This window comes from Euleptes europaea, chromosome 9, assembly GCF_029931775.1.
Source record: "Euleptes europaea isolate rEulEur1 chromosome 9, rEulEur1.hap1, whole genome shotgun sequence".
NCBI lineage: Eukaryota > Metazoa > Chordata > Lepidosauria > Squamata > Sphaerodactylidae > Euleptes > Euleptes europaea.
In genome coordinates, this window is record NC_079320.1 from 42,016,185 (window position 1) to 42,034,714 (window position 18,530).

The 18,530-nt window shown below is 43.6% G+C and overlaps 1 protein-coding gene across 3 annotated transcripts; it reads left to right on the forward strand.

Annotated features, from left to right (window-relative positions):
* Positions 1-7,779: 7,779 nt before the first annotated feature.
* On the forward strand, positions 7,780-14,400 carry MMAA (metabolism of cobalamin associated A). 3 transcript variants are annotated; one of them, XM_056855489.1, is made up of 6 exons: positions 7,780-8,218; positions 9,295-9,417; positions 10,301-10,471; positions 11,216-11,301; positions 12,431-12,580; positions 14,112-14,400. In XM_056855489.1, exons 1-6 carry the CDS (start codon positions 7,780-7,782, stop codon positions 14,397-14,399), a joined length of 1,257 nt encoding a protein of 418 aa, XP_056711467.1. In that variant the 3' UTR covers position 14,400. The 3 variants fall into 3 exon arrangements, with proteins under 3 accessions (XP_056711467.1, XP_056711468.1, XP_056711469.1); XM_056855490.1 differs by having other exon boundaries at positions 8,044-8,154; XM_056855491.1 differs by having other exon boundaries at positions 8,184-8,218; positions 9,267-9,417.
* The last annotated feature ends 4,130 nt before the right edge of the window (positions 14,401-18,530 follow it).

Consider the following 18,530-nt stretch of genomic DNA (forward strand, 5'->3'; position numbering starts at 1 on the left):
TTGAACGGGAATCATGGATGTGAGAGCTGTAATTTCTTTCAATTCCTCTATAACAAATCAAAAACAAACTAATAAATATTGCACTATGCCACAGGCTAAATGATTGTGTTTTATAATGATCTGTCCTCTTCCCAATGAGCCTTCAGACAAAAACACCAAGACAGTTTGTGCTTTGCATTTTACATGAATAGTGAGACGAGATGGTCTATGGAGAGCGCAACTCATGACACAACTTGGTTTGATTTAAAATTGTTAAAAATTCAGCTTCTGCTTTACAAAAAAAAAAGAGTTAATTGTAAATCTGGATTGTTGAAATAGGAAAACTTGGAAAAATAAATCTCACAGACAAATATAGAGTGATGTTTCTTGTTATTTTAAAGCTGATTTGGCTGGAAGGCACGTTACATATAGCTAAAGGCCTGCCCCTCCTAATACTAGTTGCTATGCAGCTCCTGTATGAGGTGAAGGGGTATTGGATGAGCAAGTTTTTGTTGTACTGACAACATTGAGTTGGCTTTGTAACTGAATATACGTTAGGCAGGTATTGGGTAGAGGCACAACATAATATACAGAATATTTCAGGGGTGTATATAAATTTGAAGTGTCTTATGCTCATCTGTGGTTTGATGTCAAAAGAAAGTAAAGCCCACCAATAGGTTATGCTGTGTAACAAAGGAAAAGTGTACATTTGCTATAGGCTCTACTGCTCTGCATAGCTAGCACACAAAATAAATATATGAGGCTGAATCAAAAACAGATCTTTGGACTATTGGCCTGTATGCGATCTACTCTGACTGGCAGCAGCTCCTCAGGGTCTCAGGCAGAGAAATGACTTCCCTAACACTTAGTTACCCAAGTTACCCATACATATGTTTGGATGCCTGTGTGTGGAGTGCCCAACCTTTTTGTCAACTTAATTTTTGGGCATACGGGAGCCCAAGGTGGAGCCAGGACTGTGCTGTGCAGAAAAAGGAGGTTTAAGCTTTCGCTCTGTGCCATTCTTTTGACCTGCAGTGGTTATGGGGACTGGCTGTTCATCCCACTGAGCAAAACTCAGAAAGCCTTAAAACTCCCTTTCTCTATGTGCCACATTCTCAATCTTAATTGTGCCCGTGTTCCTGAAAATTAAGTTCTAAAAAATGGTTGGAAGCTCCAAAAACACAACAGTCGGTGTTGTCAGGTAAAGCCGTGACACACTCTATCGAAGAGCCTGAGGGTTGAACACGTAACCTGATAGCAATGCATATGCCAGGGGTGTCAAACATACGGCCTGGGGGCTGGATCTGGCCCCCTTGAGAGCTCTTATCCGGCCTGCGAGGCAGCCACCCCATCCCCGATCTGGGCTGGTGAAGCCCAGCCAAACCAAGTGACATGTCATATCTGGCCCTTGTAACAAATGAGTTTGACACCCCTGGCATATGCTCCACTGTTTTGCCACAACCCTGCCCCATTAATTGTTTGACTAGTATCTGGAGAAACACATGGCCATGAACCATCTTATGGACCCTAGGAATGCATGTGTTTTAAACAAAACTTCTATAGATATTAGGAGCTTGTCTACTAGGCGCTTCAAGATTCTGCTAACATTCAGCCCCTTTAATTAGACTTGCCAACTCTGGGTTGGGAAATATCTGGAGATTTTGGGGGTAGAGCCTGGAGAGGGAGGAGTTTGGACTTCTGTGGGATATCATGCCATAGAGCATCCAAAAGCATCCAAAGCATCTATTTTCTCCAGGGGAAACTGATCACTGTCATCTGGAGATTGGTTCTAATTCTGGGAGACCTTTGGGCCCCATCTGGAGGTTGGCAACCCTACTTTTAATGTTTGTGGAATGAACAATGCCTTTAATGGTCTGAAATGATTTGAACAATGTTCTGTGGAGTGGCCAGATTTATGACTGTGATATGATGATGTAAATATACAGATCCCAAGCACACTGATACCACACTAAAGTTATTTACCGTAGTAGCTTCCCCTTCTGGCTAAAAGATGTAGTAGTATCAAGGATAGCTCTTTTCTTACCTGGCTTCTATGCCTTTATCACTTATTTTTTAAAAACGTATATGTTTCTTTCTTTGTTAAACAAAAATTGAAAGTGGGTTAAATGCATTTAAAATATCAGACAAATGTAAAATCAAAAATTTGCATAAATTCAACAAGTAAAGCTGTTGACAACATGGAAGATGATGTGATCTCAGTGATAAAAGCAGGCTATTACAAAGCTAGCTAAACAAACAAACAAACAAATAGAAGAAAAAGAGTTGGTTTTTATATGTGCCGACTTTTTCTACCACTTAAGGAAGAATCAAACCGGCTTACAATCACCTTCCCCTCCCAACATCAGACACCCTTTGAAGTAGGTGGGGCTGAGAGTGTGTGACTAGCCCAAGGTCACACAGCTGGCTTCATGTGTATGAGTGGGGAAACCAACCCGGTTCACCAGATTAGCCTCCGTTGCTCATGTGGAGGAGTGGGGAATCAAACCCGGTTCTCCAGATCAGAGTCCACCAGTCTAAACCACCACACCACACTGGTGGTGTACAATACAAGCTGACATCCCTGTATTGCAGGTTTTTGAAGGGGGAGAAGTGGAAAGTCTGATAGGCTGGATTTCTGCCTGTCAAGAAGCCACCAGAAGGCACTCAAAACTCTACTAGAAAAAGCCTGCCCATGCTAGTTCTGCCTGAGCAGAGGGGTTTTATACACAAGGAAGAGAGAATGCTAGGCTTACACGTGAGCATGAGCCAGAAGTACCATATGCTACCAAGACTACAAAGAAGACTTGTTTTGCCATTTCCTCTTTCAACTATTGATTTTTTTTTTCCGAATGGGAGGGCTCAGGAAGGAGGGTAGATGTTGATGTTGCACAGAATGAGAGGGTAGAACTGGGAGGTGGTGGAATTGGCTTTATCGCTTTAGACTGCAGCTAAGGACAACCAAGTTTGTAATGCTTCCCCATGTAAAAAGTCCTTGCAAATTTTAAAAAGAAAATAGTACATCGAGAAGAATGGTTGTGTCCTTAGCATGTAGTGCTAGTTTTCCACATGTGTGTGTGTGTAAAGTGCCGTCAAGTCGGAGCCGACTTATGGCAACCCCTTTTTGGGGGTTTTCATGGCAAGAGACTAACAGAGGTGGTTTGCCAGTGCCTTCCTCTGTATAGCAACCCTGGACTTCCTTGGTGGTCTCCCATCCAAATACTAACCAGGACTGACCCTGCTTAGCTTCTGAGATCTGACAAGATCAGGCTAGCCTGGGCCATCCAGGTCAGGGCAGTTTTCCACATAGTGAATTCTTAATACAGAGGAATTTTGAACCATGTAATCTGCCTCTCCTACCTTCTAAATGCGCACAGTCTGTTCTACCATCTCAGTCTACATGTCTCGACCAGGCCATAAGGTTGTCAGGCCTCACATTTGGGTCCCAAGACATACGTTTGATGCTCACTCAGAGCACCAATCTGCCCCCGGCCATTATCAATTTCAGCCCTCATATGAAATTTTAAGATTATACTACAGTTCTTCCCCTTCAAAAACCTGCAACACAGGGATGTCAACACTAAACAGTGGACCATAGTTTTGTTTTGAATAAGTCACTCAGGGGTACGCATACATGTGGGCAACCCGCAGTACGGGAAGGACACTGAGTGCACTGCAAGGCTGCCTCTCAACTTCCACGGGGACAATATTACTGGAGAATGTATTCCTCTTTTTCTATCCTAGAATGCATTGCCAAGGCGATTATTTAAATAGGCCACATCCCCCCCCCCCGATATAAAAAGAAAAGCGTGTCTTTATTTCTGCCAAATCATCGCAAGGGTAGACAGCTGAATTTCTGCATTACCTCTTATAAGCAGCTGGCATCGTCGCCATCCTAACCTGAAACTCTTGTTGGGTCTGCTGGACTCCAACCTAACTGCTTTATTGCAAGCCAACACGGCTACCCTCTGAAACTATATTCTATAGTTTCTATATTCTAACGCCTGACACCCAAGGATTTAAAAAAAAAGGAAAAAGCGGCGGGAGGAGGCTTTGCAGACAAAAGAACTCAAAGCGCCCATCTCTGACCCCCCCACACCCCCTACAAACGACCATAGACACGGAGCTTCCAACTGCGCTTGCGCGGAGAGCCTCCGCCCGCCGCGACTCTCCTGTACACAGGCGCAAAAGTCATCGTCGCCGGGAAAGTGGGCGGGGCCAGAACGAGGCTGTGGTCTGAGCGGTGTGCGCTGACGTGGCCCGGAAGTAAAAGATTCGCAGCGGTTCAGGTCATTTCCTTGACCCCTCTTGTCAGTTGGGGCGGGGACGGGGAGGGGGCATATCGTGGGTCTCCGGGGGTCGCCTGTCAGCGGCTGGATTTCAGGGAAAGGGGGGGGTGTTGCGGAGAGGAGACGGAGGGCCGTAGGGTGGTTCATTGCTGCGTTGCCAATGGACTACTGCTCTTCCTCCGTCCAGTCGCTTTTAGTCTTGGCCACACAGCTCCGTTGAGTGGAACAAGCTTAGCATAGAAGTCCGTGAAATAGACAGTATGGTTTAATGGGGGTGGGAGGACTCCCAAGTCCCAGGCGCACTCAGCTGGGGAGTAAACCCCCCCCGGGCCCGAGTTAAGCATAGTGCGGACTGTGCACTTGAAACACAGTTGTATAAACGTATTTTATATATGCTAGAGATCTGTGTCTCATCATCAGGTTTTCAAGGTAAAGGTTGGTCGGAAGTGGTTGACCAGTGCCGCCTTCTGCACAGTACTAACCAGAGTTAGCCGTAGTGGCACTGCCGTTGTCTACGAAAGGTCCTCCGCCAGTGTCACCTTCCACTACTGCTGCTGCCCAGTGGCTAACCTTCAGGGATTCCTCTGCCCCCATCCCCATTGGAACTGCCTGTTCTCTTCTGCGGATGTGGCCGTTGATCCCTTCAGGGGGTGGATGCATCTTCGTCTGGTGTCTCAGCTGTGACCATTCCGTCTTGAGTGACTCTGCTAGGAGTTTAGTCTCTTGATAGAGTCTAGACCCCTTACGGTATTGCTCTCAGCTTCCCTGACACACACAAACCCCCTCACCACGTTAAGATGTGCATCCAGAAGGGGTGCTAGGAAAAGTTGAGGGCAGCAGGAAAAGAGGAAGACCCAACAAGAGATGGACTGACTCAATAAAGGAAGCCACAGCCTTCAGTTTGCAAGATCTGAGCAAGGCTGTCAAAGACAGGACATTTTGGAGGACTTTCATTAATAGGGTCGCCATGAGTCGGAAGCGACTTGACGGCACTTAACACATACACACAGAGATCTGTGTATTGTGTTCAGTGGCGGACTGGGCCTAAAAATATTGATTGCCAGGAGACAAAGGGGCCCCCACCCACAACTGTAAGGCTATCATTTAGTTTTTATAAGAAATAAATAATATTTTCAAAAAACACATAAGTGGAAAAAGGTACAATTAATTTTTTTTGCAAAATAAATGTATATTTTTAGTAATTACACTGTACATATATTGTACACAATACTGGTAGTATACAGTAGATACTCAATGTAAATACAGCTTGTTATAACTGAATTTAAAAAATAGTTTTAAATAAATAATTTTAAAGAAATCGGTTATATTTTCAAACGACTAAAAGGGGAAGGCACAGCCTTCAATTTGCAAGATCTGAGCAAGGCTGTCAAAGATAGGACATTTTGGAGGACTTTCATTCATAGGGTCGCCATGAGTCGGAATCGACTTGACGGCACTTAACACACACACAAAAGGGAAAGGCACTGGCAAACCACCCCGTAAACAAAGTCTGCCTAGAAAACGTTGGGATGTGACATCACCCCATGGGTCAGGAATGACCCAGTGCTTACACAGGGGACCTTTACCTTTAAAAGGTCATTAACCTTTAAAACATATTGTCTAATGTTTAAGGGGGCCCACTTCATCACTTGCCATCGGGCAAGCTGACATCCTGGCCAGTCTGCCACTGATTGTGTTATACAATTCAATACAGCATTACTAATAATGTGCTGTATCCAGCTAACATTGAATTCGTTTTCTTGCGGGAGCTCCCATGTATCTATTTTGAATCTTGCCCTGCTCTTCACCCTCTTCTTCACTGTTTTTTTGTTTTGTTTTAACAAATCTCTCTGTGGAAAATAAAAATTAATGTCACTGGACCATAGCAGGCCCTAGTGAGGCACGACTCCTTTACCTAGGGCTGCTATTCATTCAGATATGGGTGGAGATGTCTGCTTGTTAAGAAAATCCATGCTTTGAGTAGAGCCTTCAGCACTTTAAACAGTAGGGTTTTTTATGGTCTTCATATGGTAACTCAAATTCAATCTTTTTTTTTAAGTCAATGGAAGTAGCACGTGCTCAGGTCCTGGGAATAATAAGTCCCATTTTCACTGGTACCTGGGTTTTTATGTGACTTTGTAGAAGTATGAATAACTGAATTGACTTTAACTGATTTGCATTTTTCTGTTATTATTGGCATATTTGCGATTACAAAGCATCCAAGGAGCATAGGGCTTTGTCGTCGGCCATTAGGGAACTGTGAGCATGTGTTAATTGGAATGTTTCACTGTAGTTTAGAATTGTTTTTACCCAATCCTAAATATATTTATTGGTATCAATGGGAGTAATACATTCACAGTGATTGTGGGAGGAACTTGTGACCTCTTACAGTATTCCACTGGAATCCTAGTATCCATACAAGGTAAAAGATGGGACCAGTATTTATACATTTACCACAAGTGTTTGTAGGCTAGAGCCTCTTGTATGCATAACTGTGCCACATATTTATGGTAGAAATCCTGAATACCATGATGTACTTTGTATCTGTGGGCTTTTATTCCTTTTGTTCTAGTGCGGACAGCAGTGACTAATTGTTCAATTTAAAGCTCGCATGTAAAAAAGCGATTCTTTGTGTTGGTTTCATCACAGGATGCTTAGCTTCTTGAATGTTCAAAAGACTTTGCACCTTTCCACTGAACTTCGTTGCTTACACACAAGGGTGCATCTAGCTTTGATCAAAATTACTTCCTTAATTAAAGAAGCTGAACTGAGCTTCATGGCTTGGTAATACTTTAGGCTGAGAGTATGTTCTGGCTACAGGGAACCAGCGTGCTGAACTTTATGAATTGTTATTAAAAAAATTATTTGTATTTACCTCATTTATAGCCTGCCTTTCTTGCTGAGACTCAAGGCAGACTACAAAGTGTTCAGATTTGATCAGGAAGCAAGGACCTCCAAATAAACAATGCAGTATTACTCAAACCAACAAAAACCAAAACAAACAAACAGAAACCATGTGAGGCATGCCATAATGCAGCAAGAGGGTTGTAAAAGTAAAAGACAGTGCAGTAAAAAGAAGGTGGTATATGGAATAAACATTGCAATAGCCTACAATCCTATTCCTTGTCACTGTCACTGCATGAGTGATTTGGCTGGTCAGTGGGTTTTCTCTCCTTTAGACCGCAGACACTGGGGGGAAGGGAAGGGCTACCTTGGCTGGCGACCTACACTTGTACTGTACATGTTGTATGGCTTGTGTAATGGGAAGCCTGTGGGTGGGTGTGTTCTTGATTAACCCTTTCCCCACATGCTCCAACTTCCCCACCCGCAGGCTTTTCTTACTCATGAATGTAGTTTTCACCTTGCTTAACATCTAGCAATCTAGACTGCATCTCGTGTTCTTGTGCTGCTTTTTATAATTAAAATTTATGTTGGAGAGACATGGAAATACTGGGGATTTTTCTTCTTCCCTTATTAGGCCGTCGAAAAACAGATCTCCCTGACTTCAGACGAAATGAATGCGTCATCAATGCTGCTACGATTTCCTCCTGACCGGTTTTTAAAGACTATTAGGAAGAGTACTTTGAATAGTTTTTGTTTGAGGCCCCTTCCAGGATCTGCTGTTCCGTATGGCCGCCTGGCTAATTTGCCACAGCCCCATTTTGTAAGGCGAATGATGATATCTTCAAAGGGCTTGAAGACTGGCTGGTGTTGTCCAGCAGCAGCAGAACAACAACTGCAGGAACTCTCCGCTAAGGAGCAAAGACTCTTAGAGAAACTGTACAACGGACTTGTCCGTGGGGACAGGGCCTGCTTGGCGGAAGCCATTACTCTTGTAGAATCCACACACAGCAGGAAAAAGGAGATGGCGCAGGTGCTCCTTCAGAAGGTACTATCCTACCACAGAGAACAAGAACAGTTAAATAAAGGAAAGCCACTAGCCTTTAGAGTGGGTCAGTCCTTTTTTGTTTGCGCAATTATTACTATGATTTAACGCATCTTGATTTGCCACAGTTCTAAGGAAATGTTTTTATTTAACTCTTGAAAATTACAAAGGAGCTGGAACCCATTATGACGGGTTGTTGTAGTTCTCGGTACAGTTGTATTTCTGCGTTGCTATGTGGGAGCTGCTTCCCTCATGAAACCTGCCTACTCAAGAGAAAAGCTTCCCTAACATCTTGTTAATTTCAAGTGCCTCCCAGTTCCTCTCTCTGTGAGCTCTTAACACTTCTGTAAATATTCTGGTTGTGCTCCTTAATGTGCTTATTTTTTTAAAAAGAATCCAGTAAATGATGTTGTTAATTTGCATAAAACTTGCTTACATAATAATATGATTTGGTGACAGAGAAGGAAAAAAGTTAAAAGAAGTCAAATTTGAGCTGATTTAGGAAGAGTAAGTAATCCTTTTAGAGAAGATGGTTAAATGCATTATTTCTTAGGCGGCATTGGTCATGTGCAAGTTTTCAGTAGCTGTATGCGTGCACTGGAGAGCCAGCATGGTTTAGTGGTTAAAGTGTAGGACTGGGACCTGGGAAACCCAGGTTCAAATCCCCACTTGTGCCATGGAAGCTTGCTGGGTGACTTGGGCCAGACACTCTCAGCCCTGACCCTGGCTAGTATTTGGATAGGGGACCTCCAAGGAATATCAGGGTTGTGACGCGGAGGCAGGCAATGGCAGACCACCTCCCAGGGTCTCTTGCCTTGAAAACCCAGCAGGGGTCGCTGTAAGTCAGCTGTGACTTAATTGCAAAAAAAAAAAAGCATACATTGGGGGGGAATTGCATTTTTGAAAAAGCTCAAGATTATGATTTTTGTAACTTTGGAAGGAAAGGGCAGTGGTTGCAATTAAGGCAAGGGGATGAAAGAGTATTGACAGCAATACATTAATTGGGTTTAGATCAGAGCCTCTTATTCCTTAAGTTATAAGCTTACCTTGGTGATGTTGCATAGCGTGCAGATTACGTTGTGCTGCAATTCAAATGTGATTGTACGTTGCCTTAGGCTCAAGGATGTTTCTACTGATACCTAGGATTATCTGGCCCCCCTGGTGCTGGGAAATCAACATTTATTGAATGCTTTGGGAAAATGCTCACAGAAAGAGGGCACAAAGTATCTGTGCTGGCTGTGGACCCTTCCTCTAGTACAAGTGGTGGTGAGTACGTCTGTGAAAACATGAATCGCTCCTTCTGCTTGTTTAGGAACACAAATGTAGTTGTTTTTATTAGATGGATGGTATAGCTGAGTGATGGTCCCTCAGTGGCTGGGGAGCCACGTATGGCACTTATGACCACCATTCCCTCATGTGGCCCCTGCCTGTTTCAGGAAAGTGGGCAAGGTCCTTCCTCAGTGGGGCGTGTGGCTGGCAGCTGGTTCCCCACCTTGAAATAGCCACCACCAGAGGAACAGGTGAGCTGCAAGCCAACTGGAGGTGCAGGCCTCAGGCCAGCAATGGAAGTAAATGTCGCACTTGTGGTGGTTGTCACTTGGGAATGCATTTCTCTGAAGCCACTGGGTACCATTGGTGTAGCCCATACTGAACACTTAGAGAGGGGGTAACCAACACAAACTATATGAATTGAAGTATCAGGTACTAAGCTAGTCAACTAATCTGTTCAATCTTGCCTACCTGCCCACCCCCAAAAGAAAAAAAAAATCTAAATGGTACCTTTGGATGTTGGAGTGTTTCCAAAAGTTGGGGCTTCATAGTTATAGTGTTCCTAGGTATAGTTGTCTAATTTCGTGCAATATTGATCAGCTGGGATAATGGCAGTGTTTTCACTTCTAGGAGATATGGCCTGGACTTTAATAGCATGTGCTTTTCTCCCATATGGGCAGCCACCTCGTCTTCACATAATTAAAGCACTCAGGGGGTTCCTAACTATTTTCTTTCCTGCAGGAAACATGCTTGAGATGCATGCAGTAAGTCTTGTTTACTATCTGGTTCTCCATTTAGTTGAATAAGCCTGCATTGACTTGAATCTTGGGACAAAGTTTGCTGTATCTGTTGTGATACTATCTTTGTGCAATGTTTGAAGGATCCCTGTTGGGTGATAAAACCCGAATGATTGAGTTGTCAAGAGACATGAATGCTTACATCAGGCCGTCTCCAACCAGAGGAACGCTGGGTGGTGTGACACGGACCACTAATGAAGTCATTTTGCTGTGTGAAGGAGGAGGCTATGACATTGTTCTCGTGGAAACAGTAGGTAAGTGAAAATCTTCCTTGGGTGTATGCTGACCACATTGTGGTCTCTGATGACATAGCTGAGTGGCTCTGTTATTTTCTGGCCTACTGAGGCTTAGAAGAGAAAGAAACCCCGAATCTCATGTGTCGCTGAGTCAGTGCTACCCTTTGCTAAAGCGCTGCCAGAGAAAATGTGTCACCCGTTTTAAAAGAGAGAGAGAGAAAGGATCCATTAGGAGGTCACCTGAAAAGCCTCTGCTTAAGACCCTGAAGAGCTGCTGCTGGTTTTGAGTAGGCAATACTGGCAGACCAAGGGTCTGGTTCAGTACAGGGCAGCTTCACATGGGTTCATATATGCAGTGTAGGACCCCTTTAACACAACACAGTGCAACTAAGTTTGCATGAATATTTCTGTAGTGATGTAGGAAGAGAGAGCATCTCTCCTGTTTTAGGCATAAGCAGTTTGTCACTTGGGTGTTTTCCTTGGTGGCACAACTGCTGTTCAGGCCAAGCACGTGGAAGCTCATGAAACTGCCCGGTGTTATTGTTAAGTGAGTTTCTCTTGTTCCTTATTCTGGCTGAGCTTTTTGGATTCATCTTGTTTGCTTCTTGTTTGATTTGTTTTTTACTCTACATCAACATTTTCTTCAGTTGTCCCCACACACTAAGCCCTTCTTACAGTAGTCAATATATTTTTTTAAAATTACCTTGTGATGTTGCTATTAGAGCCCAAAGTGAGTGATTAATTTCTGCTTTCCATTCTTAGGTGTGGGGCAATCAGAGTTTGCTGTTGCTGATATGGTTGATATGTTTGTATTGCTGTTGCCACCAGCAGGAGGTGATGAATTACAGGTACTGATTGTTTTAGACTGGCAAGAAGCAAAGCTTGATATATGAGAATAGTAGGTTTTCCAAAGTATTCAGCCTTCTCCTAGCAACAAAATATGGTGTTAATTTTTACAATACTTGTTTTTTCCCAAGAGGGTGGGATTTACTGCTGTTTGTCTTGTTCTGTCCCCCTTAAGCTGCCATAAACCAATAGAATGTATTGCCCATTTTAACTTTTAACAATAACTATAAATGTAGGTGTTAGCACATCATTTATTGCATTTGTGGTTCCGTGACACTGATTGCCATGTTGTTGGAGTGCAGCTGAGCTATTTTGTCTATGCCTACACCCAGGGTTGGTCTAGGTCCAAATATTTTTTAGAAATTAAACTGGTTCTTCCTTAGTTTCAGAGGGTTACTGTGTTGGCCTGCAGTAGAAGAGAGACCTTTGATCCATTAATGCTTATACCCTCCAAATCTTGTTGGTTCCTGGGGTGCTACTGGATACAAATCTGGCTCTCCCTTAGAAGCCCTTTACTAACATGCCTTTAACACAGGGCTCTTAGTCTTGCAGCAGTCAGATCACATGCTAGCCGTTGCTCTGCACACCTGAAAGGTTCATATTGGGCTTCTGAACAAAGTGGTCCAAGGAACCAGGATATCCTTTTAGAAGGTTTCCTCTAAAACACTGGTTCCCAACCAGGGGTCTGTGGACCCAAGGGGTCCGCGAGAACTAAATTAAGGTATGCAAAACAAAGTTATAAACCCATAATAAATTAATATTTTCAATTAAAAGTTCTCTATTATAAAAATATATATTCAAATATTATTCTAAGTTTAATGTTTAACTAACAGTTATGATTAAAGTTTATTTTCAAATTCTCTGAATTTTTATTTTGAACCTTGGGGTCCCTGCACCGAACAAAAAAGTCCTAGTGGTCCCTGGTCAAAAAAAGGTTGGGAACCACTGCTCTAAAACTACACCTCTGCAGTTATCTGGCACCGTAAATTTTAAGATGAAGAAGAAAGGCAGCAAAAAGGTTTCTTGCCTGATTTCAGCATTGCTGTGGATCTTCTGAAGGAGATTATTATTGATAATAATAGTGTTTCTTTGGGTTCCACTTTTCTTCTCCCCCCCCCTTGCTTGGTTCAGGGTATCAAACGAGGGATCATTGAGATGGCAGATCTCGTTGCTGTAACCAAAGCTGATGGAGATTTAATTGTGCCAGCACGGAGAATTCAAGCAGAATATATCAGTGCGCTGAAGTTGCTCCGCAAGCGCTCCAAGGTTTGGAGCCCAAAGGTTGGTACCTTCAAAATAAACCTCTTTCATCTTCCTTGCTGTTGGGGAAAATATAAGATTTAGGTGAGAGGGTATTGATTGTAATACTACAGAACCTGTGTGGTTCTCCAGGTCTCTTTCCACTTTATCATTTGGTGATAAATTCTTTAAGTGTATAAATTTGGAAAGTCTTTTTTGCCAGGATCCTGACTGTAAGCATCTTCAAAAATTGCAAGCTGCAATCTAACATAAAGTTAACATGTGCCAGTTTGAATGCACACTTGTTAAAATTTTATTTTATTTTATTTATATAAAGTGTTTGTATACAAGAGTCACTGGAAAAGACAATAACACTAGGAAAAGTTGAAGGCAGCAGGAAAAGAAAAATCATAGAGTTGGAAGGAACTACCAGGGTCATCTAGTCCAACCCCCTGCACAATGCAGGAAATTCACAACTACCTCCCCCAAACTCCCCCCAGTGACCCCTACTCCATGCCCAGAAGATGGCTAAAATGCCCTCCCTCTCATGAACTACCAAAGGTCATAGAATCAGCATTGCTGACAGATGACCATATAGTCTCTGCTTAAAAACTTCCAGGGAAGGAGCACCTACCACCTCCCGAGGAAGTCTGTTCCACTGAGGAACCGCTCTGTTAGAAAATTCTTCCTAATGTCTAGACGGAAACTCTTTTGATTTAATTTCAACCCATTGGTTCTGGTCCGACCTTCTGGGGCAACAGAAAACAACTCGGCACCATCCTCTATATGACAGCCCTTCAAGTACATGAACATTGGTTATCATATCCCCTCTCAGTCTTCTCCTCTTCAGGCTAAACATACCCAGCTCCTTCAACCTTTCCTCATAGGTCTTGGTTTCCAGACCCCTCACCATCTTTGTTGCCCTCCTCTGGACACGTTCCAGCTTGTCTACATCCTTCTTAAATTGTGGTGCCTAAAACTGAACACAATACTCTAGGTGAGGTCTAACCAGAGCAGAGTAAAGTGATACCATCACTTTGTGTGATCTGGACACTATACTTCTGTTGCTGCAGCCCAAGATCGCATTTGCTTTTTTAGCTTTCGCATCACACTGCTGAGTCATGTTCAGTGTTTGGTCTACTAAGACCCCAAGATTCCTTTTGCACACACTACTACTCAGACAAGTCTCCCCCATCCTATAATTATGCGTTTGCTTTTTCCTACCTAAATGCAGAACTTTACATTTATCTGTGTTGAAATGCATTTTATTGGTTTTAGCCCAATTCTCCAGCCTGTCAAGATCATCCTGTATTCTGGCTCTGTCTTCTACCGTATTTGCTACCCCTCCCAATTTAGTATCATCTGCAAATTTAATAAGCATCCCCTCTATTCCTTCATCCAAATCATTTATAAAGTTGTTGAACAAAACAGTGCCCAGGACAGATGATCCCAAGTGGATGAGGAACCATTAACAAGCACTCTTTGGGTGCAATCTGTCAACAAATTACAGATCCACCTAACAGCTTAATTTTTGTCTTGTATCTCTTAAAAAAGACTGTTCTTAATCTAATAGGTCATGCGGATCTCTGCCAGGACTGGAGAAGGCATCTCTGACGTGTGGGATAAGATGACAGAATTCCGAGACCTCATGCTTGCAAGTGGCGAGTTGATCACCAAACGGCAGAGACAGCAGAAAGTGTGGATGTGGAATGTAATTCAAGAAAACATGCTGGACCATTTCCGGAGTCACTTGGCAGTGAGAGATCAGATTCCGCTTCTGGAGGAGAAGGTGGTCAGTGGGATCCTGTCTCCAGGGCTGGCGGCAGACCTATTGCTAAAAGCATTTAAGGGGAGATCCTAACACTGATATCCAAATATATAAATGTATTTATTGTTGTTGTTTGGCTTCTTGTTTTATACTTCAGTGAACTTCACACTTTGCCTGATAAAAACAGTGATCTGAAAATGTTAGTCATTCTTACGTACTTAAATCATGTCACACAATACAGAGCTTTATGGAGGTGTTGCATTATTGGTTGACATTCATGGATTATTTGCAGGGGGATACCAGAGACACTAGGGTCAGGTATGCATTGTAGTACCTAAATTTTTGCCCTACACTGACAATGGACATTGTGAGAAGAGACATGGGTCTTGCAGTTTTTATTGTTAGAACCCTCCAGCTGATTGTACAATTGCAATTTACTATTAGTGTTGTAGGATGAATTGCACTTTGTTTCTCTTAATTGGTTTGTCTTTCACTTAATACAAGATTTCAGTTTCATTTATTCAGCTCCACTAATGTAATCTAGATTAAAAGATGGGTGGCCCAGATCTTTACCTAAGTAACATAAGCAAAATTATTTTGTGGTAGCAGAGTTATTGACTTTGGTCGGGAAGGGTGGGATTAATAATAATAATAATAATAATAATAATAATAATAGTACCACTGCCTCAAACCAGTAGCAGTCCCTGATCCTATGGACGTCGCTTTAAATGAGCCATAGCTCACATCCCAAACAATTAAGCTGTGAGCTGGAGCCACCAGAAGAGCTCACTGAAGGTGTTAGGGGGAATAATCTTTACCCGCCTGCCCCTTCTTCAACCAGTCTGCCATTATGTCCCAAAACTCCTGTCTGAGGTTTAGGAGAGCCTCAAAAACAAAATGTGCCGCTGGGCAAAGGAGCTGCAGCAGTGAAGGGGAATCAAGTCAAATTGCCTCTCTACTGATGCAAGCTGCAAATGGAAGGGGAGGGAAACGGTGATTGTTACTTCATTCCCCATTTTTATACTCTCCATCATCTCTGCAGCCCACATGACCTGTCAGTGGGTCATTTTGCCTGTGAGAATATCTTGATCCTCAGAGAGGAGTTTGGGGGACTAGTAACAGAAGGCCAGCGAGGTATAGTGGTGACGAGCAGACTCTAATCTGGATAACCGGGTTTGATACCCCACTCCACATGAAGCCTGCTGGGTGACCTTGGGCCAGTCACAGTTCTCTCAGAACTCTCTCAGCCCACATGGAGGCAGGCAATGGCAAACCACCTCTGAACGTCTCTTGCCTTGAAAACCCTGTGGGATCGCCATAAGTCAGCTGTGACTTGACAGCCCTTTCCACTACCACAGCAGAAAGCTGCTTGAGAAAGGGAGGAGTAAAGAATTATTCACTTTGGCTCCTTCCATTACTAGGGTTGCCAGGTACCTTACCTCCTCCGGTAGGAGGCTCTTCTTGTTAAGTGTGTGTGTGCAAGCACATGCGCACTGACGCAAGCGCGTCACTTCCGGTTTAGAACCGGAAGTGTCGCATCACAAAGGGCCTTTACCTCTTAGTTTGGTAAAGCGGCCCTTTACCACTCAAACTAAGAGGTAAAAGGCCCCTCGCGAGGCGGAACGTCTGGTTCTAAACCAGAAGTGATGCATGTGGTATGCATGCGTGTGTGCACGTCTGCCCGCTGACCCTCAGGTGGTCGGCGGGCAGAGGGGGAAATTGCCGGGGGTTTGCTCGCTGCCAGCAGGCACCTGGCAACCCTATCCATTACCTCTTCTTCTGAATCCAGCCCCATGTCTCCGTATGTGAACAGGCCTCACTTAGTTCCTTCTGCCCCAGGTTATGTGGGCAGGCTCAACTTGTGTTGGGGTATGAGTGTGTTGGGGGTCTTCAGCCCATGTTACGTTTGCAATCCTGTGCGTGCGTGTTTGTGACTAAGGCCAGAACACAGCAGGACTTGCTTCCGAATAAACATACGTAGAATTGATCTGTAACTGTTTGGTTTAATCCAGGGGTGGGGAACGTCAGGCCCGGGGGCCGTTTAAGGCCCGCAAAATAATTTGGTCTGGCCCTTCGTGGGTCCTGGCACATCTCTAGCTCAGAAGGATTTAAGACTGGCGATCCGCCCCCTCCTGCGGCCAGGAACAGCCTCTATTCAAGGCAGATGTGAGTTTGTTTTGCCGAGAAAAGGAACTTTCTTTCCCCCTTGCAGAAAATTCATTAGCTATGAAGCTGCTAGGACCGCCCAAGAAACTATGTTAACCCTTTCCCACCTGGGCCGTGGAGAAATGTATTTCCTCTGGACTACAAGAGGGCTGGGGGCGGAAGTGGCGACAATGGAGGGGTTAAAGGGGGCAAGGCCAGAATGCCCGGCCCGTGAATGATGTTATAAATATCAAAATGGCCTTGGCAGAAAAAAGGTTCCCCTCCCCTGGTTTAATCCATGTGACACCTGTAGTCTCCCTGACGTACCATTAATGCCAAAATACCCATTGGGAAACCTCATAGGCAATCTTGGAGCAGGTGACTCAGTTTAACTGCAAGAAGAAGAGATTTCAAATAGAGTGGGGAAAACCTCACAATGCAGATGCTTCCATTGGTATACATCACATGGTATGAGAAATAAAAGGCTCTAAGCACCACCATATCCCTGACATCTTATCCTGTTGCTGCATTACAGAGAGCACATTTACAGCTAAGCAGAGCTAACACCTTTCTAAGCCTGTTGACTTAGGACTCTGCTTAGGAGGGCACCCCTGCTTTCCTTTGGACAAGTCTGCTCCCCTCAGATCTGATTTTCTCCTTCAAATAAGGCTGCTTGAATGACCTGCTGTTGTCTGGCTGTTACAGTGTCAGTGTTTTCCCTCATTAGGAAGTTTTTCTCCCCTGTATATCTAATCTGCACTGGTCCTTTGTAAGTCCATTACTTCCTGTAATACAAGCTTGGGTAGCCTTTAATACGTCTCGCCCTTCTGCCTGTTGCTTCCTGATTTCTGTAGGGCTGCCGTGTGTGTGCTCCCTTTTCCTTTCTAATTGCCCAGGAAGTCAGTCTTGTTTTGTGCAGTTACCCTAATTTGGCACTGCTGTTTTTTCTAGTTCTGCACTAAAATAAACAAGCGACTTTCTGGAAGAAAAAAAAAACTTGATCTAAAGTTTTTGGTCTTGTTTTGCAAATGAATCATAAGCGTGCTTATTACTTATTTTTACCTCTCTAGTTTTTTTAAAATTAAGAAGTAACACAGCAAAATATTTCTGTGAAATTATAACTCGGTACTATGTTCTAATGCAAAGCATTTTTCTCCCACCCTTCCTTCACAAACTTTGAGGCAGCATAGGTGGTCCTCCTCTACTTCATATGGTATTTTTCTTGTTTCAACCAGTTCTGTACCTTTTTGGTTGCCTATATGCCCTAACTTGCACCTATTCCTGACATTTGGGTTTCTTATCTAGGGCCATACAGACACCGCTACGATACAGATAGATAACAAAGTTCCTTGAAATAAAAATTAAATTGGAGGATTTTATTTGGTTCCATTTACTGTCTACTGTCACAGAAGTGAAGTCCTTTCCTTAGGCACTAAATACACAGACCCAAACTTAGTGGTTTCAGGGTTGTTGTAGTTCTCCACACATGTGCAGTTCACCATGGGACATTTTTCATGCAGCTCATGATCAGTTGTTTGCCCACATGCCTTTCCTAATGATATCCTTGAATGTGTTTGAGTTCTGAGGTATAAGACTGAAAGGTAAATGTGGTCTACCTTTCCCACCATGTACTGAAAATGCTATCTACCCCATTAATAGATCATGATGGGTAGCAGAAAAGACCAAGAGTCCAGTAGCATCTTAAAAGACTAACAAATTTTCTGGCAGGGTATGAGCTTTCTGAAGAAGTGAGCTGTGGCTCATGAAAGCTTATACCCTGCCAGAAATTTTGTTAGTCTTTAAAGTGCTACTGGACTCTTGCTCTTTTCTACCCCATTAATGTTATTTAGTTTCCCCATCTTGCTCATAATTAAGGTATTTAAGGAATGGTCCGGTGTTCTACCGGCTTCTCAGTGCATGTTTGGGATCTGAAGTGGAGATTTAGACTAACGTGACTGGCTGTCGGTGCCGTGGGCAGAGTTACACTCTTCTAAGTCCATTGACTGCAATCAGGATCGCACGGCCTGAGCAGGGAGCCGGTGTGATGGTGAAGATGCCAAGCTAATTATCTAGCGGCCA

Bases quoted from the DNA above. Each gene is read 5' to 3' on its own strand.
- MMAA (XM_056855489.1), top strand. From the start codon at position 7,780: ATGAATGCGTCATCAATGCTGCTACGATTTCCTCCTGACCGGTTTTTA. The intron at 8,219-9,294 runs GTCAGTCCTTTT...ACTGATACCTAG, and splicing joins GCCACTAGCCTTTAGAGTGG to GATTATCTGGCCCCCCTGGT. The intron at 9,418-10,300 runs GTGAGTACGTCT...CAATGTTTGAAG, and splicing joins TTCCTCTAGTACAAGTGGTG to GATCCCTGTTGGGTGATAAA.